The sequence below is a fragment of the Diceros bicornis genome, chromosome 38, assembly GCF_020826845.1.
Source record: "Diceros bicornis minor isolate mBicDic1 chromosome 38, mDicBic1.mat.cur, whole genome shotgun sequence".
NCBI lineage: Eukaryota > Metazoa > Chordata > Mammalia > Perissodactyla > Rhinocerotidae > Diceros > Diceros bicornis.
This window is the reverse complement of record NC_080777.1, coordinates 8683538-8707063: the sequence shown is the minus strand read 5'-3', so window position 1 is coordinate 8707063 and position 23526 is coordinate 8683538. Positions and strand designations below refer to the sequence as shown.

At 37.7% G+C, this 23526-nt stretch overlaps 1 protein-coding gene across 1 annotated transcript in view; it reads left to right on the top strand.

The window, feature by feature from the left end:
- Nucleotides 1-23526, top strand: part of DNAH14 (dynein axonemal heavy chain 14) — a 344464-nt gene that overhangs the window by 220691 nt on the left and 100247 nt on the right. The window contains exons 54-61 of the mRNA XM_058533894.1: nt 4188-4385; nt 7067-7228; nt 9367-9558; nt 10565-10746; nt 15417-15525; nt 16054-16179; nt 19757-19851; nt 22911-23070. Of these exons, the coding sequence (XP_058389877.1) occupies nt 4188-4385; nt 7067-7228; nt 9367-9558; nt 10565-10746; nt 15417-15525; nt 16054-16179; nt 19757-19851; nt 22911-23070 (1224 nt within the window). The remainder of the gene's footprint in view (nt 1-4187; nt 4386-7066; nt 7229-9366; nt 9559-10564; nt 10747-15416; nt 15526-16053; nt 16180-19756; nt 19852-22910; nt 23071-23526) is intronic.

Below are 23526 nucleotides of genomic sequence, written 5' to 3'. Positions count from 1 at the left end.
AAAGAGAGAAGGCACAAATAAGTAAAATCAGAAATGAAAGAGGAGAAATTACAACAGACATCTCAGAAATACAAAAGATTATAAGAGAATACTATGAAAAGCTATATGCCAACCAATTCGACAATCTGGAAGAAATGGATAAATTCTTAGAATCATACAACCTTCCAAAACTGGATCAAGAAGTAGAGAATTTGAATAGACCAATCACCAGTAAGGAGATCGAAACAGTAATCACAAACCACCCCAAAAATAAAAGTCCAGGACCAGACGGCTTCCCTGGTGAATTCTACCAAACATTCAAAGAAGACTTAATACCTATCCTTCTCAAACTCTTCCAGAAAATTGAGGAGGGGGGAAAGCTCCCTAACTCATTCTACGAAGCCGACATTACCCTGATACCAAAACCAGACAAGGACAACACAAAAAAAAGAAAATTACAGGCCAATATCACTGATGAACATCGATGCAAAAATCCTCAACAAAATACTAGCAAATGGCATACAACAGTACGTTAAAAAGATTATACACCATGATCAAGTGGGATTTATTCCAGGTATGCAGGGATGGTTTAACATTCGCAAATCAATCAACGTGATACACCATGTTAATAAAATGAAGAATAAATATCACATAATCATCTCAATAGATGCAGAGAAAGCATTTGACAAGATACAGCATCCATTTACGATAAAAACTCTGAATAAAATGGGTATAGAAGGAAAGTACCTCAACATAATAAAAACCATATATGACAAACCCTCAGCTAATATCATCCTCAATGGTGAAAAACTGAAAGCTATCCCTCTAAGAACAGGAACCAGACAAGGATGCCCACTGTCACCACTCCTATTTAACATAGTACTGGAAGTCCTAGCCAGAGCAATGAGGCAAGAGAAAGAAATAAAAGGGATCCAAATTGGAAAGGAAGAAGTGAAACTGTCACTATTTGCAGATGACATGATTTTATATATAGAAAACCCTAAAGAATCCACCAGAAAACTTTTAGAAGTAATAAACGAGTACAGTAAATTTGCAGGATACAAAATCAACATACAAAAATCAGTTGCATTTCTATACACTAACAACGAAGTAGCAGAAAGAGAAATTAAGAATACAATCCCATTTACAATTGCAACAAAAAGAATAAAATACCTAGGAATAAACGTAACTAAAGAGGTGAAAGATCTGTACACCGAAAACTATAAAACACTGCTGAAAGAAATTGAAGAAGACACAAAGAAATGGAAAGATATTCCATGCTCTTGGATTGGAAGAATTAACATAGTTAAGATGTCCATACTTCCTACAGCAATCTATAGATTCAATGCAATCCCTATCAAATTTCCAACAACATTTTTCACAGAAATAGAGCAAAGAATCCTAAAATTTATACGGAACAACAAAAGACCTTGAATAGCTAAAGGAATACTGAGAAAAAAGAACAAAGCTGGAGGTATCACACTCCCTGATTTCAAAATATACTACAAAGCTATAGTAACCAAAACAGCATGGTACTGGCACAAAAACAGACACACAGATCAATGGAATAGAATTGAAAGCCCAGAAATAAACCCACACATCTACGGACAGCTAATCTTTGACAAAGGAGCCAAGAACATACAATGGGGAAAAGAAAGTCTCTTCAACAAATGGTGTTGGGAAAACTGGATAGCCACATGCAAAAAAATGAAAGTAGACCCTTACCTTACACCATACACAAAAATTAACTCCAAATGGATTAAAGACTTGAATGTAAGACCTGAAACTATGAAACTTCTAGAAGAAAACATAGGCAGTACTCTCTTAGACATCAGTCTTAGCAACATATTTTCAAGCACCATGTCTGACCAGGCAAGAGAAACAATAGAAAAAATAAACAAATGGGACTACATCAAACCAAAAATCTTCTGCACAGCAAAGGAAACCATCAACAAAACAAAAAGACAACCTAACAATTGGGAGAAGATATTTGCAAACCATACATCTGATAAGGGCTTAATCTCCAAAATATACAAAGAACTGATGCATCTCAACAACAAAAAACTACCAACTCAATTAAAAAATGGGCAAAAGACCTAAACAGGCATTTCTCCAAAGAAGATATACAGATGGCCAACAGACACATGAAAAGATGTTCAAAATCACTAACTATGAGGGAAATGCAAATCAAAACTACAATGAGATATCACCTGACGCCTGTCAGAATGGCTATAATTAACAAGACAGGAAACAACATGTGTTGGAGAGGATGTGGAGAGAAGGGAACTCTCATATACTGCTGGTGGGAGTGCAAACTGGTGCAGCCACTATGGAAAACAGTATGGAGATTCCTCAAAAAATCAAGGATAGAACTACCATATGATCCAGCTATTCCACTGCTGGGTATTTATCCAAAGAACTTGAAAACACCAATGCATAAAGATACATGCACCCCTGTGTTCATTGCAGCGTTATTCACAATAGCCAAGACTTGGAAGCAACCTAAGTGCCCATCAAAGGACGAATGGATAAAGCAGATGTGATATATATACACAATGGAATACTACTCAGCCATAAGAAACGATGAAATCCAGGCATTTGTGACAACATGGATGTACATTGAGGGTATTATGCAAAGTGAAATAAGTCAGAGGGAGAAGGTCAAATACCGTATGATTTCCTTCATTAAGTAGTAGATAATAACAACAATAAACAAACACATAGGGACAGAGATTGGATTGGTGGTTACCAGAGGGGAAGGGGGGAGGCAGGAGGGTGAAAGGGATAATTCGGTACATGTGTGTGGTGATGGGTTGTAATTAGTATTTGGGTGATGAACATGATGTAATCTATTCAGAAATAGAAGTATAATGATGTACACCTGAAATTTTTACAATATTATAAACCAATGTTATGCAATAAACAAAAAATTTTTTTTTAAAGTTTATTTTTTAAAATGGGCAAAAGATTTGGATAGATATTTCACCAAAGAAGATACATGAGTGGCTAATAAACCCAAGAAAAGATACTCAACCTCGTTAATCATTGGGGAAATGAAAATTAAAACCACATTGAGATACCACTACACACTCACTTAAATGACTGTCATCAAAAAGAATGGATAACAAGTGTTGACAAGGATGTGGATAAAGTGGAACTCGCATACATTGCTGGTGCGAATGTAAAATAGTACAACTACTTTGGAAAACAGTTTGCCCATTCCTTATAAAGTTTAACATAGATTTACCCTGAGCGATATAGATTTAACTGAGCAATTCCATTCCCCTATGTATCTACACAAGAGAAAGTAAAACAAATGCCCAAAGACTTGCACGCAAATGTTCATAGCAACATTATTATAATAGCCAAGAAGTGGAAACAATCCAAATGTCCCTCAAGGGGTGAATAGATAAACAAAATGTGGTATATCCATACGATAGAATACTACTCAGTGATGAAAAGGAATGAACTACTGATACACATTACAAATGAAAGAACCTCATGCTAAGTGAGAAGAAGTCAGATGCAAAAGACTTCATATTGTATCATTCCATTCATAGGAAATGTCCAAAAAAGGCAAATCTGTAGAGACAGAAAGCATATTAATGGTTGCCTGGGACTGGGGTTTCGAATGTGGATTGACTGCAAACAGGCTTGAGGGATCTTGGGATGATAGAAATGTTCTACAAATGAATTGTAGTGATGGTTGCATAACTTTGTAAATTTACTAAAAATTATTGACTTGTACACTTAAAACAGGTATAGTCTTCAAATTATATCTCAGTAAAGCTGTTAAAAAAGATAATGCTTTGTCATTACCAAAAAGCTCTTATTAAGTGTTTATTGCTCAGAATAAATAGGAAAAGACCTATCTAAATTCTTACAAATGAAGAATCAAATTTTGACAGTGACATAATGATGATTTATAGGCCTAACTATGCTATTTTTCCAGATTATGTTATCTTTCCAGTGAACTTATATATTTCGAGAAGATGTAAAGAGAAAAGATGAAAATTTTGAACGTGTATGAGTGCCTTATAAAACTTTGATAAAATAATTATGTTTAATATATCTTCCAAAAAGGTTATAAAAATAGTCTAAGGTATTTTTACCATCTAAATTTCTAGCATGTATAAATAGAAAACTATACGTTGAAAGCTTTCCGGAACATACATAGGAATTATATGCTGGATTTTTTTTCCCCAAAGATTGGAATAGATGGATGTGGAAAAGAAACTTGTGCAACCTTGGCCTGTTATTTGACAGAACACAAACTGTATCGAGTTCCTACGTCCCACAATTACGCCTACACGGAATTCAAAGAAGACTTTAAAAAGGTGTTTATTCAAGCAGGATTAGAAGGGAACCCCACTCTTCTGATAGTAATGAATTTAAACCCAGATCAGGTAAGTGCTTTTTGTCTTTATTATTTGCCAATGTTTGATATTTAAGTAGCTCCCCTGAAATTTAATATTTGAAAAGAAAATATTTATCTATAGTCCTATTAACCTACCATATCAATTCCTTTCATTATTCTCTGTCCTTATCCAGTCATAGCCCATAGAGTTTATATATTTTTAATCATGCTGTAGATAATTTTGCATAAGCATTACAACAAAAGCATTTTCTATGTCTTTATAATTTTCATTTTAATTGACAAAGTGGAAGTAATTTATGGCTTCCAATAAATTGGCTGAAGCCATCCATCTTATAGCTGAGCTAGTTTTGTAATCTGTGTTTTTAAAAAACGCTATCGGGGCCGGCCTGGTGGCATAGCGGTTAAGTGCACGTGCTCCGCTTCAGCGGCCCAGGGTTCGCAGGTTCAGATCCGGGACGCGCACCCTGATGCACCACTTGTCAAGCCATGCTGTGGCGGCGTATAAAGTAGAGGAAGATGGGTACAGATGTTAGCCCAGGGCCAATCTTCCTTGGCAAAAAAAAAGATGAAGATTGGCATCGGATGCTAGCTCAGGGCTGATCTTCCTCACAAAAAAAAAACAAAAACGCTATCATCTGTATCCACTCTCTGACCATGTAATCCACAGTGTGCGCTACAGCACTGAGGCTTCTGTTTCTCTCCTTTATCCCTCTAATTTCCCCATCAAGTTTAGGATTTTCCTTACAGGATATGCTTTATTTATATACAAGCAAAAAATGTTAATCACCCAGCTTTTAAAAAAAAATCTGTTGTTTTGCATAAGTTATACCCTCTACAGCCAAAGCATAATTACAAATACCATCTCAGATAGTATTTACTTCTTTGTGGCAAAATTTCAAGGGAACGTTGTTTGTTATCTATGACCCAGAAATGTATAGTTATTAGTATTGCTTCAAACTCTCATCTTGTTTTTTCTCCTAATACAGGGCCTCTCTCTCTAGAGTTGTGTTTTTCTTTCATGTCATGTTTTGAGAGTAATTCTAAGTGCCATATCATATCTTCTGTACTCCAAAATATCCAGTTTTTCTGCTTTAACTAAATGTTCTCCCCTTCCCAAATTTAAATATCCTGCTCTATTGATCTGGTCGAGGTTTCTACCAGAGACTCTCTCACTGGATTTCAGAAGATGTAGTTTCTCCCATGCCAGGAGCCTAGTATTCTAATTTAGGAAATCCTTTTTTAGAAAACCACTATCAGGTCAGAGCTGAGATGAACATGGCTCCTCTACTCCTGTGTTATTAAGGACTTCAAGGTCATCGGATCTCCCTTCTACACTTTCCAGGTTTCTTCTGGCTTCGTCATTGCTTTCCGTGTGAATCAAAAAAATAGCGTTATGGCTTTGTTAAATTACCAATTGTTAGGTGGAGCACAGGGTGCCAGATGGTGAGCCATAGTTCAACAAAAGACACAAGAGAATTTGAAATAGAGAAGCTTATTACTCAGAGGTCCTCCTAGAGGAAGTACGCAGCACACCTCCAGGGGCCACATGGGGAGTCCATGGCAGAATGCAGACAGAGAGAGGCAGGACCTGGGGCAAATGCCTTTACTAGGGCTCGTGGGTGGAGTTCTTTGGGGTTCCCAGGCTAGAGCTGGATTGGTCAAGTCAAACCCAAAGAGTGGAGTTTTGGTAGGCCCCAGGGGGTCTTATCTAAGGGACGCAAAAAGCATACAGGTCCTGGGAAGCAGGGAGACTGTTGATCGCAAGGGCTGTTGCGGAAGTCAGATCAGGAACTTACATTTGCTTGTGACTCTGCAGGCTGCTATCTAGGGCATGTGCTTGTATGAGGGGCTAGTGTCAGTTTAAGGATCCCGCAGGCCACTTGGCCAAACAAAATGGATGCTGAGGCAGCAATACCATGGGGTAGCTGAGTTAAATTCTCAACAAGTGGGTAACGATCAGTGTGTTTAATAAGCGTTGGTGGTTCTCCATCATGTCTGAGGTGAGACAGGAAATCAGCTAGCCCCATGTCACCTCTGTTGGCCTCTACTGGAGACTGCCACCAGCTCTCTGCCCTTCCCTACCTGGGCTGAAATACCAGGACCTGTGTATGTCTGAGGAGCAGCCTGAGGAGTAGACAATGCTAATGATGCTTTTTTCTTTTAAAGAAAGCTTGGATTTATTCTCAAAACCAAAACGTTCACAATTTTTTATAGTAACTCCTCTGGTAGAGTTTCTTTCAGTGCTCTTTCTCCTCTGTTACCTTTCCCATTTGATTTGAAACCCTTTATAGAGATGAACTTGGTTAAATTAAAAGAATTTTTCAGCCATGTTATTCTTAGTTTGTGTAGTATTCAAACACAAGTATAGATGTATTGAGGGCTTCTATAAACTGAAGCAGAGTCCCTGCTCAATTCATTATTGCATCCACCCCTCCCACACCTCTTGCCCCAGTGCATAACACAGGTGTTTGGCATGCTGTCAGTACCAAATATATGATTCTCTAATGTTTGAATGAATGAGTGGATCAATGAAGCTTATTTTGACTCAGAAAAAAATATTTTTAACGGATTTGAACTGAGAGAAGTTTAGTTTTTTTAAAAAATTAACATCAATTCTTCTGAAACACTATTGCTTTCTCAATTTGATATGTTAAGGTAGAATATATGAACAATGTACTCATTCCTGATTAAATATATGTTTCACCTTAGGAGTCATTTTTGGAAGATTTGAATGGCATTCTCAATTTAGGAAAAATGCCTGACTTGTTTGAAAATGAGGAGCTGGATTCTATTGCACTAAGGATTAGATCTCTGGCTGAACATTCTGGGTATATTGATAATAGGCAATCTTTACTTTCGTTCTTCCAAAAGGTATGTTTTTGTGAGTTGGCTCTATAAAATTGTAGTATTAAATTAAAAGTAGACTACATTTATAATTCTGTATATGATTTTCAAGTTGGATAATTTTTTGAGTTCTTTAAATGAGTTGTTCAAGCTAAAATAATGACTGCCATCCCTACACATGGGCACACCATTCTCTTAGGCAGGACAAAGATTAAAAAGGATCTGGGCCTGACTGGCTGTCAATGGCTTAAAAAAGTCATAACAGCTGGAGGCAATGACAAGAGAACTAAGATCCCAAGATTATTTCTTACACTGAGATCCCTTCCTAGCCAATGACGTTTTCATTTCGGTCAGGTTGGTAACAAGTCTGGAAAGGCAAGAAAGAGGAATTCTTGCATCCCTTTGAATAGCCCCAGAATTGACCAGGAGGGATGAGTACAGAAAGAAATCAGCCAGATAGAGCAGGTGATATTCAGGATGAATTCAGCAGTGAGATAGCTATGAAAGGACCAGTTTGATGAGAGATACAGACTACACCAATGAACTAGGCTTTCTGGGTCTGTAAGGCTTGATGACTGACCAATGGCTTAGTGAACACATAGATATGATTCCCCAAACCAAAATGTTCATCAGGGAAGTGCCACAGGTCAACTTACTTCTGGTGCCAGTTCCTGCCTATCATGGAGTCATTTGAAAATTGAACTAGGCCAACCTCCATTCTTCAACAAATAATTAGTGATCTGGCACAAGAAGAAGATGTAAAAAATTCCAGAAATGGAATCCACAATTGAGAGAGAACAATATCGCATGAATGGGTGCTGGATTGAGTTATATTTTAAAATGCCATGATAGGAAGGAGGAGAGAAGTTATCCTGATAACTTGTGGCACTCTAGTGCCTTGTTGCTAAACTAGTTTGTCCAACTGATTGCGAGTGATAAAGAAGAACAAAGAAATTCCGATCTGGAGTGTGGAGAATAATGTACTCCAGCAATAAAAAATAAACCAAGAACTCCAGTTAGAAATCAATTTTAATTGTATATATGTATATATGCGTGTATATACGCATATATACATACCATACGTCCAAAAACGATTTGAAATGTCTTACAATAATAACAAACAGTGAGGGCACACTTTAACCTGTTAACATTGGCTATCTTCAAGCAGGAGTTTGGGGATAAGTAAAGCAAAGAAAGGTAATTTCGTTTATAATGTAAACATCTCTGTATTTTATGAATTTTGCATTGAGCAGTTTAATTTGCTTTTATAAATTTTTTTAAAGACAAAAAGAGGGGAAAATCTTACACTTTAGTCTTCTTTCAGCTTACCATACTTACTTGACAAAATAAGATACCTGATACTCAAAGATATTATCACTTTGTACAAATGGAACTTTTTGAGTCAAAAGGAACGTTGACTCACTGAGGCTGCTTTCAGTAATGTGGTTTTATTTTAAAGTGTCATAGAAATGGGGAAGGAACCTGTGCCCCATGGCCAGTTATTCCGAGAAGCCAGGAACCGCAGCAGCACAGCCGGGTCTTGTTGGCGGAAAGGATGCAGGCAAACTTCATGGAAACGAGCACTTTGCCTAGGACCTCCAAAATTGTGTAGGATCTAATATTGCTTAGCTGTAATCCTTCAGCTATAGGAGTTTATTAGCATCTCCCTGGTGCTCTACCCACAACATTGGTCTCTGTTTCTCTCCCTGTCTTTCAGCTTTAATTCATCTGACTGTTTCTCACTTTGAGTTTCTGCAGGTCTTAAATGCACACCACCCCAGAGGAAAGAGTTAAACTGTCATTGCCATCGCCATTTGATATATGGTTCCCTACTGAACAGTAGTCCAGACCCCCTCATAAGAGTTGGTTTATACAAGGGATGTTCTGGAGTTCAGCGCCTGCCCCCCACAGTCCGTTCAGCTGAAGCCAAGACGGTGGGGTCACGTAGAGCAGAAACCGGCTGCTTTCCTAGAAGAGCTCTGTGGGACTTGTAGTCTCCCTTGGAAGGGCTCTGGTTATGGGAGGCTCTCAGTGTACGATTGACCAGTCTCTAGTCCACCCATTAAGGAAAGAATTGAAACAAGTTTTAAATATAATTTTCAATATAATATTTTTTAAATGGAGTGTATTACATTTTAACAATATATATTTTCATTAATTTTCAGAGAATATATAAAAATCTTCATATTTTTATGACCATGAGTCCTGCAGGACCTAACTTCCGCCAAAACTGTAGAGTCTATTCTTCTATGATTAGTGCCTGCACAATCGACTGGTATGAGAAGTGGCCAGAAGAAGCTCTTCTTACGGTAGCCAACTCTTTCTTAAAAGAAAAGGTGGATTTAGAGAACAGAGAGGTAAATATTACCTCTTTAAAAAACTAATACAAGGGAAAGTTTCAATTTATTAACAAGATCTGGCAATACCATGTCTCTGAATAGCAATGAAGCATAGGTGGGCAAAAATAGGCAGCTCTAGGCAAAATTATGAAATAGGTTAAGTGTTTGTCTTGACTCTTTTATCAGTTCCCCATCTTTTTTGCCCCTAATTCATCCTATTTCAAAGATGCCCAAATTCCTCACTGCCTGGGTCTCTTCACTATTCTGCCCCCGTGGTAAACAGCAGATTTCCGTGAAGGAAAACAACCCCCGTTTTGCATACCAGATCCTGTGGTAAGAATACTGCAACCTTCTGTGCATCCTTGTAAATTTCTCTTGCGACCTTACTTGTCCAAGTGTTCAAGGAAAGCAAAGGCCGAGAAGGGTGGAGACAGGGTGGAAGCAGGAAGAAAATGCAGCTGGGTTAAACGTGACCAGGTGACTGGGTAGGCTTGGTGCACTGGAGATGGGTAACCAGGGCTAGGTTATGTCCAAGTCAGAATTCTCTCCAAAGCTGGGCAAGGGGGGCACTCTTTCTGCTCTAATTTTCCTACCTATGTATCTATCTATCCTTTGAGCCCTTACATTTTTGCAGCTTTATTTTACTCAAGGAAGTTGAGTATCTTGCTATTGGTAACCTACTTTAAAAAGGGAAGATGGAAGGTAAAGAAAGCACCATAGACCTTGGCCCGTGACAATGGTGCCCGAAATCCTTGGATGGCTGTAGGAGAAGTGAGGGTAAGGCCAAGTGGAATGAGTCTGCATGACATTAATCATCATCCATATTGTTGCCTCTTCCACCCTGACGCCATCTCAACCATTAAAACTCATATATTCTTGGTTCCATCCATCCAGGGCCTTTTTCTATATCTCCACATCTCAGAAGTGATAAAACTATTTCAAGCTAATCACATTGTTCAATTTTCTCCTTTTTATGTATATTTGGATTGCTTTCTCTTAGTTCTTAAAAATTATTATTTTTCAGAACTTAAACGAAAAACTTGCCCCAACATGCGTCCAAATCCACAAAAGTATAAAAGACTTGAGTGCAAAATACTTTCAAAACACTAGAAGGCATTATTCTGTCACTCCCAGTAGCTACTTGCGATTCATGGATACATTTGCACACATTTTGAGGTCACGAGAGGAGGAAATGAAAACAAAGAGGTAAGACTTTGACACCAAATCAGAAATATGTATATTTTACATTGCTGCTTTTATTTGTAAAAAGAAACACAAATACAAAATTGTGAGCCCAAATCTGTGTTTTCAGTGGAGGAAAAAGGCAGAAGCTGCAGAAGACCTTAAGAGAGGAAAGGTGGATATCTCCCCTGTGGGCATTCAGAGGCTGCTCCCGTCAAGGCAAGGCTGACAGATTCAGCCAGTAAAGAGGCAATGAGCCCTTGTTAGATTCAGACAGTCTATTAGTTACATAGACAATGAAAGCAGGAGTAGCCAAAGGTACCACTCCCCATGTCCCTTATCCCCTGGGACAACACCAAAATAAAAGGAGCCAGATGCCTGCCACACAGGTAGTGGGACACCCTGTTGCTGAGAAGCCCATGTCATGCTGCAGCAAAGCAGTTTTACAGCCTCCGGCTGTGCCTGGGAGGACAGGGGAGAAAACATGAGGCAGAAAGTCTCATACCTAGTCAAAACCCAGGAGACAATCTCATGACAGTCTCCCAGGAAGATAAGGAACTGAATGGAAAATGGCCTTGTAGCGTCTCCTCACAAGCATCCCATGCTCTTGTGTTCTAGGAGAATCATGAGGTGTTCCTCCAAGACTTAGATCAGCTGCAGTTAAACTTTGCCTACATGACCTATGTGGAGACATGAAGCGTTGCTAGGGTGCCATGGTGGAGCCATTTCTCTACAACACCATCCTCCAACCTGTCAAGTATCCAGCTAAGAAAGAATAGGCCACCCTATCAGATACCTTAATTAATTGTACTAATAGGGGCTTGGACCAAATCCATTCTATTTGTCTTAGGCAACATTGGATGACAGTAGCCATAACCATGACTCCCACTTGGAGGATAGACCACAGCCAGGCTCCCTGTCTGGAGCCAAGCCAGTTAAAAATGTTACTAATCCAGGTGCATCAAGAGGCATTGGCGGTCACACATACTCTGCCTTAAGTGACTAGCAAGAAGCCCAGGGCAATGAAATTTGTCATCACCACTCATGCCAGAGAGTTTAGACTAGTTCGTGTGTGGCAGACAAGCATAGGCCTGACATTTACATAAGAAGTAGTAGCAACCTCAACAGCAGCATTTTGCTAATGTGGGATCAGGGTCTGATTTTGTTAAGTTTTTGTTAACAGGTCAGGTGGGGCATGGCAGATTCAACATCAGTTAAATTTAGAGCAGTTGGTACAGTCTGTGAATACAATGAGTCTAAAAGGAATCCTATTAGTTCAGCAAGTTAATGTTGTTCTATTGTTTTAAGTAAAGGCTGTTCACTCCTGGAGTTAGCAGCTCCTGGAAGTTTCTGCAAGTCCTTAGATTAAGATTTTTGTTGGTCAGTGGTTAAATTGAGTGGTGGCAGCAGTCTGGGTAAATCGGCCAGCTGCCCTACAGACAACAGTCAAGAGAGATTACTGGATTCTCCTTCCACCTCTGATCTTCTAAGGTGTTTCTAAGGTGTCCCCCTCCCACCACCCAGGGTTGTTGCTTTCCATTCACATCCATGTGATTGGTGTGACCAGTCCCTGTCACAATGACTTCACCCTTTTTCCAGTGTTGCCCATGTCTTACCCTCACCATGTACCCAGACACATCCCTAGGTGGCTCAATAGTTTCTTCCTTACATACCTTGTACTATCCTAGCACATCTCCCACTCTCTGATGTGTGGATCATACCAGGATCACTTAAGAGTTGTCACATGACATGCATGGTCCTTATCATCAATTATACACAACTGCTCATACCCATCAAGAATAGCTGGGTGGTAAAAGAAGCACCAGGCTGTAGGTTCCCACTCCCCAGCACTTTGCTACTCACAGATTCCAGTAGCCCAGTTTCCTAGGGGTAGACGTGGAAGAAAAAAAACTGGGAAGGCTTAATTATTTAGTTTGGGTCTCTTACAGCCAATCCACACCTCTTCCCACCCAAAAACTCATAATGAAACATTCTGTTTAAATGAGAAGTATTTCTGGGAAATTATCACATTTAAAGCCCAAATAGCCTGTCTTAAGTGTGTGCTCCACGGGGAGCTGAGCTTCAGTTGTCCAGTTATCTTTTTCAATTTTTCCTTTGAGTCCATTTATTTTTAATAGCACCTGCTTCTTGGGGATGATGTGTTTACAGATTAAATGCTAATCACAGTATCTGACCTATACAACACGTGACAAATAATAACTCTCTTTAAATAGGTGAGTAATATAAATAGACTTGTATTTTAGGAAGATCACTCAGATATTAGAATGGGGGATAAATTGGAGAGACACAAGAATAAACACAAAGAAGATGTGAAAGCCACTGTAGTGATCCAGAGGAGAAGTTCTGGGGACCTGTCCTAGAGTTTGATCAAAGAATAAAACACTGAAATTATCTACGTATTTGACAATTTAAAGGGCATGGGTGATGAAGTTCTTTTAGATTATGAAAGCCCAAGAAGTAGAAACCATATTTTCCATTTCTTTAAAAATGCTCCATAGCACTTGTCACCTCTCTTGCTAGAGTTAGGACTAAAATTTTGTTGGCTAATAGATTTGTAGTCTTCTAAGTTTAAAATATTTATTTTTATTTTATTCCATACAAACTGTATATTTTCACCTTTTTATTCTAGCGAGTATGTAAATGGAAAATTTTCAACTTTACCTTATAGCTGTTTTTAAAAAAAAAAAAACTTTTTATTTTGAAATAGATTCACAGGAAGTTGCAAAAATAGCAGAGAGAAGTCCAAGGTACCTTTTACTCAATTTCTCCCAATGGTTACATTTTACATAACTACAGCACCATATCAAAACCAGGAAATTGGCATTGGTACAAAGTGTGTATATAGTTCTATGCCATTTTATCTTATGTGTAGATTTGTGTAATCACAATAGCAATCAAGATACAAAACTATTCCATCACCACCAAAGATGTCCCTTGTGCTACCCCTTTATAGCCACACTCCCTCTTCCTCCTCTTATTCCAAATCCCTTGCAACCACTAATCTGTTTTCTATCTCTACAGTTTTATCTCTTACACAAAGGGAATGGGGTTGGCTTTGCTCTGCATAATGCCTTTGAAATTTATCCAAGCTGTTGCATGTATCAATAGTTTGTTCCTTTTTATTGCTAAGTAGTATTCCATGATATGGATATACCATAGTTTGTCTAAGTACTCGTCCATTGAAGGAATTTGGGCTGTTTCCAATTTGGAGTGGAGCTGCTATTAACATTTGCGTGCAGATTTTTGTGTGGATGTAAATTTTCATTTCTCTAGGGTAAGTGCCAGGAGTGTGAATGTTAGGTCATATGGTAAGTGTATGTTTACTTTTTTTTTAAGAAAATACCAAATTGTTATTCAAAGTTGCTGTACCATTTTACATTCTCACCAGTGTTTGAGAGAGCCAGCTTTTCTACACCCTTGCAAGAATTTGATGTTGTCACTATTTTTTATCCTAACTATTCTAATAAGTGCATAATTATACAGCATTGTGATCTTAACTTGCACTTTTCTAATGGGTAGTGATGTTGAACATCTTTTCATATGCTTATTTGCCATCCGTATGTCCTTTTCAGGATATATAGCTTCATATCCTTTGCACATTTTCTAAATGGATTGTTTGATTTTTTCATTGTTGAGTTTTTGTTTGTTTGTTTTTGGGGGAGGAAGATCAGCCCTAAGCTAACATCTGTGCCCATCTTCCTCTATTTTGTATATGGGATGTGGCCGCAGCATGGCTTGATGAGCAGTGTGTAGGTCTGCACCCGGGTTCTGAACCTGCAAACCCCAGGCTGCCGAAGCGGAGCATGTGAACTTAACCACCATGCCACCGGGCCAGCCCCTCATTGTTGAGTTTTGAGTGTTCTATACATATTCTAAATATGAGTCCTTTGTCAGATACTATGGATTACAAATATTTTATTCCATTTGGTAGCTTGATTTTTCATTCTCTTAACTAGGTCTTTCACAGAGAAAAGGATTTGAAATTTGATGAAGTCCAATTTATGAATTTTTTTTCTTTTATGAATTGTGCTTCTCTTATCATGTCTAAGAACTCTTCACCAAGCCCTAGATCCCGAAGATTTTCTCCTATATTTTCTTCTAAAAGTATTATAGTTTTGCCCTTTACATGTAATTCTGTGGTCCATTTTGAGTTAATTTTTGTATAAGGCATGAGGTGTAGACCAAGGTTCATTTTGTATAGCCAATTGCTTCAGCACCATTTGTTGAAAAAACTTTCCTTCCCCTATTGCTTTTGCACCTTTGTCAAAAATGAGTTGACTCTACTTGTGTGGGTTTATCTCTGGCTTCCCTATTCTGTTCCATAAATCTACACGTCTGTCCCTCTGCCAATACCACATAGTCCTGATTACTGTCAACGTATAATCAGTCTTACAATCAGGTAGGGTGAGTCCACTCACTCTATTCTTCTTTTTCAAAATTATTTTAATTGTCCTAGTTCGTTTACCTTTCCATATAAATTTTAGAATAAGCTTGTCTATGTCTACAAAAAAATCTTACTGCAATTTTGATAGGAACTGCATTTAAACTAAATATCAATTTGGGGGGAATTGACATCTTCACCATGTTGTCTTCCAACCCATGATCACAGTATCTTTTGCTTTGCTAATATTTTGTTATATCTTATACCTTCTTCATACTTCTTTTTATTTCAGGAATCGTTTCCATCTGGGTCTATCCAAGATCCTGGAAGCAACTGCTCTAGTTACAGATATGCAGGAGGAGCTCTTGATTCTTGGCCCTCAAATAGAACAAAAAACAAAGGTATGTTTGGTTTGAAATCTCTTTTAAAGATTTTATGGCTTAATGTAAAACAGTGTTTGAAAGCAAAGACTCTGATACTTGACAAATGTGGGTTGGAACTCCAGCTTCCTTACCAGGCAGCTGTGCAACCTCTCTTGGTCTCAATGTTCTTATTGGTAAAAATGAGGAAAACAATAAAGCAATTTAGTAATGTCATTATATTTTAGTAATTAAAGGTGATAAGAGGTATATAGCTAATTGTGAAAGCTCACAAAGAAAAATTCCATAGTTATTAGTTAAATCTATCTGAAATGTGCTGTGGTAACTTGCAATCTGCCAAGTATCCTAAAACTCATACTTATATTCTTTATGTGTATTGTATGAAATGATATTTATTGTATTCATCCTTATTAGTTTATTAAACAAATATATTTCAAGCTGATTTTGATAAATTTCATAATAATGAAATGAGCTATTTGAATTTCTCTTTAAAAAAAAGATACCATGTCTCTTAAAATTCATTCTAAGAAGAATTGTTTGGTTCATTAGGAAAAAGAAATCCTAATGGAAAAATTACAGAAAGTTTCACAAGTGGTTGAGAAAGTTCAGATGCTTGTGAAACAGGATGAAGAAATTATGGCAGAAGAAGTAAGAATTGTAGAAGATTATGCTCAGGTAAAATTTAAATATAACCAATAAAGATCATTAGAGATTTGCAAAATTATTCCCTAACCCAAAAATTTAAAGGTCAGACTGACTGCTCTTAAATATATAGTGCCCCAACTTCGGATACTTTTAATTTTTATTTCAACAAACATTTATTGAGTACCTATGACATGCAAGACACTATTAAATGAAAACAAGGGATACAAAGACACAGAGTTCCTGTTCTTGAGAAGCCTGCAATCCTCGGAAGAGAGAGATAGGCCGGTTCTTCTGGTTACAATGAACAGAAATTCATTCAAGCTGTATCAGAAATATGCATGGCCTCCAAGAACAACATGGGCAGGAAACGAAGCAACTCTTGGCACTGTCTATCTGGTGTCTCTCACTTCTCTCATTGACGGAATAATCCTCACTTTTTAAACTGACCAAGTCCCCTCCATACTCTCCAGTCACAATCCCAGCGGGAATCAGTATGGCGTAGCAAATTAACAAATGCTCAGCCCTAGTCTGATCAGTAGCTACTCCTGCTCAGAAGACATGGAGAGGGGAGTTTCTGCTGTCTTCCATGTGCAAAAGTTTTAATCAAGCAGCGCTACCAATTAAAAAAATGTATATAAGCCTATACCCCCAATATGTGTGTGTAATTATTTATTTATAAATTGTATTGGGCAGGCCCCGTGGCTTAGCTGTTAAGTGTGCGCGCTCCGCTGCTGGCGGCCCGGTTCAGATCCCGGGCGCGCACCATTGCACCGCTTCTCCGGCCATGCTGAGGCCGTGTCCCACATACAGCAACTAGAAGGATGTGCAACTATGACATACAACTATCTATTGGGGCTTTGGGGTAAAAATAAATAAATAAATAAAATTATAAAAATAAATAAATAAATTGTATACATGAGCTACTCTCCTTAAGCTAATATCCCAAAGCACAATAAATGCCCAGGGGAGGGTTTATTATGAACAATACTGAATGTGAATATATATTTCAAATAGTCCTCTTGGTAATTTCAAAATTTTTTGGCTGGCTTTTTGTCAGATCAGATTAGATCGTCACTGTTTTTACCTTATAACATGGCTGAAGAAGAGTTCACACCAGGGATAAGAGAAGTATCAAACTGCCTTTTTCCCGCTGTTCACTTGTACTTCCATTATTCACATTGTCTTCAATCCCAGGTTTCTTTCAGAAACCTTGTTAAGCTGCCTGTTCATGTTTTAAGCGCTGATTTACTTCAGACTAGATAATGTAATGGGTGAATCCCCTTACTTGGACACAGGTAAACTGCAGGGCTTCCTAATGTGCTGAGCGTTTAGGAAATGGGGAGACCACCACTGCCGACCCTTCCAGCTTGTGAGCTTCCCCTCTTCCTCAAGATGCCACATGAGTCTGAGTGTGAGCGACCCATAACCTCTCCTGGGCCTACCACGTGAAGGGGCCACTGTTAACCAATGTATTAAATATGAGTACAGCTTAACTTCAGTCTTTAATTTTTTAGGCCAAAAGAAAATGGATATAGAGGAATTAATGAGGTTTTTTTTTGCTATACCACAAGGGGCAGTCTGGCTTCAGAGGCAAATCCAGGTTTTGTAGGACATGAAGATTATAAAAATTTGAGGCCATATTTTTTTTAAAAGAATATAAAATTACTAGGTCACAGTTAAAAATGAAAGTGAATATTTATTTAGAATAAGTAAAGAAATCAAACAAAATACAAATTTTTAAAAGCTGACAATTACTACAAGCATCACAAAATCTAGAAAAATAACATAATAATGTTTAGTAATTAACTGCCTTACACACTCTGTAATACTTTTTTTCTATGTTTTTTCACTGCATGCTCTGTAATCACTTGTTCATATGATAATGATTTTGTAATATCATTTCCTACAGAATCTTTAGCCTAGTTGATCAAAATGTGTTTCTCATTTTTGATAGTTTAGAAAAGTTTCTTTCAACTTCATAACTCATCATTGATAATGTCATGAACATTTTTAATATTGCTATCAAATTTGGTATAAGCAGCAATAGCATTTCAAGATTTCTTGTGTGGTGATTAATTTTAAATACTTTTTGAATTCAGAACATTCGTTAACCAGTTCTCCACCAATATCTTCCTTATAGAGGTGTTTTCTGATATTTATATTTTTATTAATGTCACTACTTCTTACAAACTCAACCAGAAACTTGAATTTTTCCAATGTGATCATATGATGCATTCTTCTTCATTAATTGGATTATTAAACAGACCAAAAGCCAGATCATTACTTCTATCCTAAATTTATTTTTTTCTCCTAATAAATTATTGCTTTGGTATGATGTGAAAATTTTCATTACACTTCGCTCCTTGATATCAAAATAATCTTTATTGATTTCAACACTCAATCACTTTTGTTTAACATTCCCCAAATTTTTGTCTTAATTATTTACTTGTATATAAAAATTAAAAATTATAAGTAAGATCCCTTCTATACATATCTATATAAAGATTCTGCAATTTCTCACTTATTTCATTGAGACATTCCAAAACATCTTTCCAAATGCAGTAATTATTACCTAAAAACTCAGGGATTCTGATGAATTCTTTTTGCATAACTCCCATCAAAAAAAGGGAAAATGCATGGTAGGTTTGGAATAATATGTGCTCTGTTATCAAGTGTACTCATGAAGGAGTGAACTTCCATTTTGAGTAGGTGTCAAAGAGAATCTAACCTTCTACTTACAATTTTATATATCTAATAAACGAAAGGATTTTCTACAGACCAGAGTCTGGATCCATACTTTGCAAACCTTGTTTCTCCCCCCTTACCCACACACTTCTGGTGCTGGGCACTATAGTACAAGTTTATATTACAGTATGACCTCTGGCCCTGCACCTTAATGCCACATCACCAGGAGAGTTGGGGCAGTGGACAACAGAAGTATTTTTAGAAGAGATGCCTATTTGAGATAGTTTGCGATAACTTAATTATACAGAGAAGTGACTGTGAGCAATATAAATATAATTCCCAACTCAACCCCTTAGCCAGATCCCAAAAAATGTCCACAGCCATTCCAGTGCCACCTGACATGATAGGAAACCTGAAAAAAAAAGAGAGTCAAAATATAAAGAGAAATTGGTCTGAACTGATTTCAGTTAAAATGTCTTACTTTTGCAAGTCTAACGAAAACTTATGACCCTGCAAACATATCGGTAGAGCTCCTTCCAGGGCCTTAGAAGGCACTGTGCAGGTGAGGGACGCTAAAACTGAAGCTTCATTAGATTTACAGTAATTCCACCGTTCACTGGACAGCTCGTCAAAAGGACATTGTTAATACTACACTGAGTCTGATAGAGAAGGCAGACACCACTCAGTGTTTTTGCTTCTCACAGATAGCTTCTCATCAGGGATTGACTAATACACTACATTTAGGCCTATAACACATATTTCCTACGGTATAAGTGTGTGTATACATACCTAAGTCATGCAAGTTGCATAACTTATGGGCATTGTAAAAATGTCAAATTATATCTTCCAGTTCAAAATATAAATTTTAAAATCTGCAACTGTATTAATTCATATATATTTGGGGGTTATAACTTTATTGCAGAAAACTGCCAATGAACTAAAAAGTGTACTGCCAGCTGTAGACAAGGCAATTGCGGCTCTGAATGCCTTGGATAAAGCTGATGTTGCTGAATTAAGGTGAGTAATTTACCTGAGTTCCTTTTGAGTTTGAAAAGCTCAGAATAAAACATAAATACATGGTAAAAGTTACTAAGCCCATATTCAAACATTTTTAGATTAAGTCATTCTTACCCATCTTGGTTACTTTAAATTTTTCATTATGCGTGTTAAGTACATTTTATTAATGTTGTGATGCCATCAACTGTAGGGCGTACCGGTATTTTATGTACCCTTAAGAAAGAAAAAATACTGCCAAGTAAACTATATGATGTGCCATTGGTTATAAACTGAATCCCAATCTCAGAGATGTAAAAATGTGCATCTTAGAATTGATAAAATACTGTATTACCTAGACTAGAAAGAGAAGCCATGGTGATTATATAAACACCTGACCTGTAGTTCCAAAAATAAGAGGACAGTGTTTACAGCACTGCTGCTTACGGCATTTGAGCATTCGGGGTCTGTAGCAATGCAGTCACACACAGCTCGTACTGCAATGTCGGCCATTGCCACAAGGTGTCGCTGTGAGAAGCACTTCCCGTGTGCCCTTTCCCAAAGCCAGCCCTCCCCGTGTGGGGAAAAGTGATTAAAGAGAAATTCGTAAGAAAATAGAAGAAGTGAAATACTTTCAGGTACAGAGATCTGAACCTGGTGGTTTTAATTTGAATCTTCGGGTGAGATCATTTTTAACCTGAGCTCTCCAACTCAGCAAACAATGGAAATTTGCCTGTTTACATCTTGGATTGTGTTGAGTTTTCCATTATTTATGGAAAGTAGTATTTCAATGAAAGATGTAGAAATATGAAACAAATTTGCTGTGATATTTATAACACATTATTAACTCTGGGGATAAGAATAGAAAATGGCAAAAAGTGCTTTTTTTAAATCAATGTATTTTGATGAGGAAGAACAGAGCATATCAGAATGCTGACGTTAACTCCACCTCAAGTTGAAAAACAAATGCACAGAGAGACAAGCAAGAGGAAGAGAACCCATACCTCATGACTGTTCCAGAAGTTCTGTTCTCGTAGCTTTTCTCTGGCAGATATTCGCGAGAGAGAGAGCGGCTCAACTTCCCTTTAAGCCTAATTCCGTAGGGGCAGTGTATCACAGCGGTTAAGCACATGGGCTCTGACACCAAGCTCCCTGGGTTGGAATCCTAAAATGCCACTTTCTAGTTGTACAGGCTGTCTGTACCTTTCATGCGGTGGGGATAATAGATGTTGAGAGGACTGGATGAGTTAAAGCATGGGAAGTGCTTAGAATAGAGTGAGGCATAAGGCAAGTGCTCAATAAATGTTACGTTAATGCTAAGTTTCCTCTGATCAAACAGACACTTTTTCTTGCCCTAGTACTACAAACGCTAAAGAAAACTAGCCTTCTCCCTGACTTCCTTGCATATGCCTTGTTGTTGTTTTTTAAGATTCTCCCTTGTGATGTTACTATCGTGCATTTCACTTTACTATAAAATTCCAGGTAAATGAGAGGCCTTATAATAAGATCTCTGGTGCTATTCTTAGGAGACGCAGCAGAGTCATCTAGCAGATGCACAGTTTAGTCCATTCTCTTTCCTGGCTGCTGTTTCCGTCATCAACATGCAAATGATTGCCTCATGACAGTACAAGCCTTTGCCGATTTGCAACATTAGCCACTAGAAGAAGGAAGAAGATAGTAGAAAATGCAGATTGGAGTAAACCAGTAAGGGTCCCGGACAGAGTACTTCTGTGTAGTAATGGAGGACTTCAAAGCAGATTTCCAGCGTAGATAGGTCTCACTTTGAATCAAATATTTGTTTCTGGAAAGTGGCACATAGATTGAACTATAGTCAATTGAATCCTATTTGCCCTTAAATTTACATTAAAATTTCATAGATAATACATTTCATTTTAATTTCACCACATTCCCATCAAGTTTGCTTTAAAAAGAGTTAAACCTGGGCAAAATCGTGGATAAGTTTGTTTTGGGGGCTCTCACTTCTCCTGTATGGACCCTGTCTCTCTTTTCCTAGTTTCTTTGTTATTAACTTTCTTATTATTTCAAAACAGCTAACAATCGGATAATCTCAGAAAAGCAATCTGACAAATTGGTTCTAAATAAGGTGTTGATGATTTAATTATTTAGTCCTCCTGAAAAATACCTGCATTTTAAAAGTAGACTGTTAAAGAGAACAAAGATTAATCCAGATGAATGAATCTCTAATGATGAAATTTAAGGCAGGGGGACCTTCTTGGTAACCCTGTAGATAATGTTGTACACGTGACGTTGGCTTTGTTGCCTGCCTTCTTTTAGGAAGTCTGTGTGATTTTCATTTGGGGGAGACTCATTACCCTGGATGGACCTGTCCCTTTTGTTCCAAGTCCCAAATGCTATTGCATAGCAACCACCACCCTCGCGGCTTTCCATTGAAACTTACTCCTTGTGAATATTCTTCTGACCTCTGGCTTTCCAAAATGTCAACTTCTCATCGATGGTGCAGTGACGTGTCAGCTGATTAGGACACAGCTAAACGGTGGCTTCCAGTGTTCTAGTAAACACATTATTAATAACTGGAGAGACAAATTCCCATCTACCCTCCCACCCCCTCTCTGTTGTGTCAGTAACCTTTATGGTAGAAATTTTAAATCAGGATGAAGAAAAGTCAGAGGATGTGTTTAAGGGAGTTGCATCTTACAGCACCCCTTAAATCACAAGAATAGGGCTGACCCCCACCTACCCCCCATACACATACAGTGTCTCTGTCAAGCAGTCATCAGCAAATCAACACTAGGATGAAATAGGAAGGTGCCTACTTTAAAGAACTCTGCAGCAAATACTTTTATAATAAGAAGAATTAACCTCTAACTCAGATGTTCTGCATAGTCAAGTTTTGTGCATTTCATCTTCCTAAAGCAAAGATATCCGTATATTAAAGATACCCAAATTTTTAAAGATACCCAAATAATGAAATAGCTGTATGTTGGCAAATAGATATCCTTATCAAAATGCTTGTTAAAAGTCTGGGTGTATTGTCTTCTGAGATAGTTTACAGGGTGCATTTGATTTCACTTGTGAAGTTGATTCTATTTTCACTATTACAGAGTATACGCACGGCCTCCCTTCCTGGTACTGACTGTCATGAATGCAGTTTGTATTCTTCTGCAAAAGAAACCTAACTGGGCTACAGCAAAGTTACTTCTTTCAGAAACTGGTTTCCTAAAAAAATTGATTAACCTTGATAAGGACAGCATACCTGAGAAGGTAAAAAGTTGATCCCTCATTAATGGATAATTGCTGCATTCTGTATTTATAATCTATAGAAGTCAAGTAGAAGTATTAAAATTGCAATTCTCTATTAGAATTGGAAGACAATGGTGAAAGGTAAAACATCATAGAGCAAGCTGCATATCCAAACATAGTAGGTTTCCTGAAAGTGTCAAGGAAAAGCAACATATCACTGAAATCAGAAAATGTCATGTCTCAGAATCTTTTTAAATAATGAGAATAGAGAAGAGGCCACTCATGGGAGAAAGTCTTTCTGGATGGATTATATTATACTATGAAAGTGCAATGAGTGGATAGAGGTGTCTGAATTTTTTTTTATTGAGAAATAATTGACATACAACATTATATTAATTTTAGGTGTACAACATAATGATTCTGTATTGGTATATATTGGGAAATGATCACCACAATAAGTCTAGTTAACATGTACCC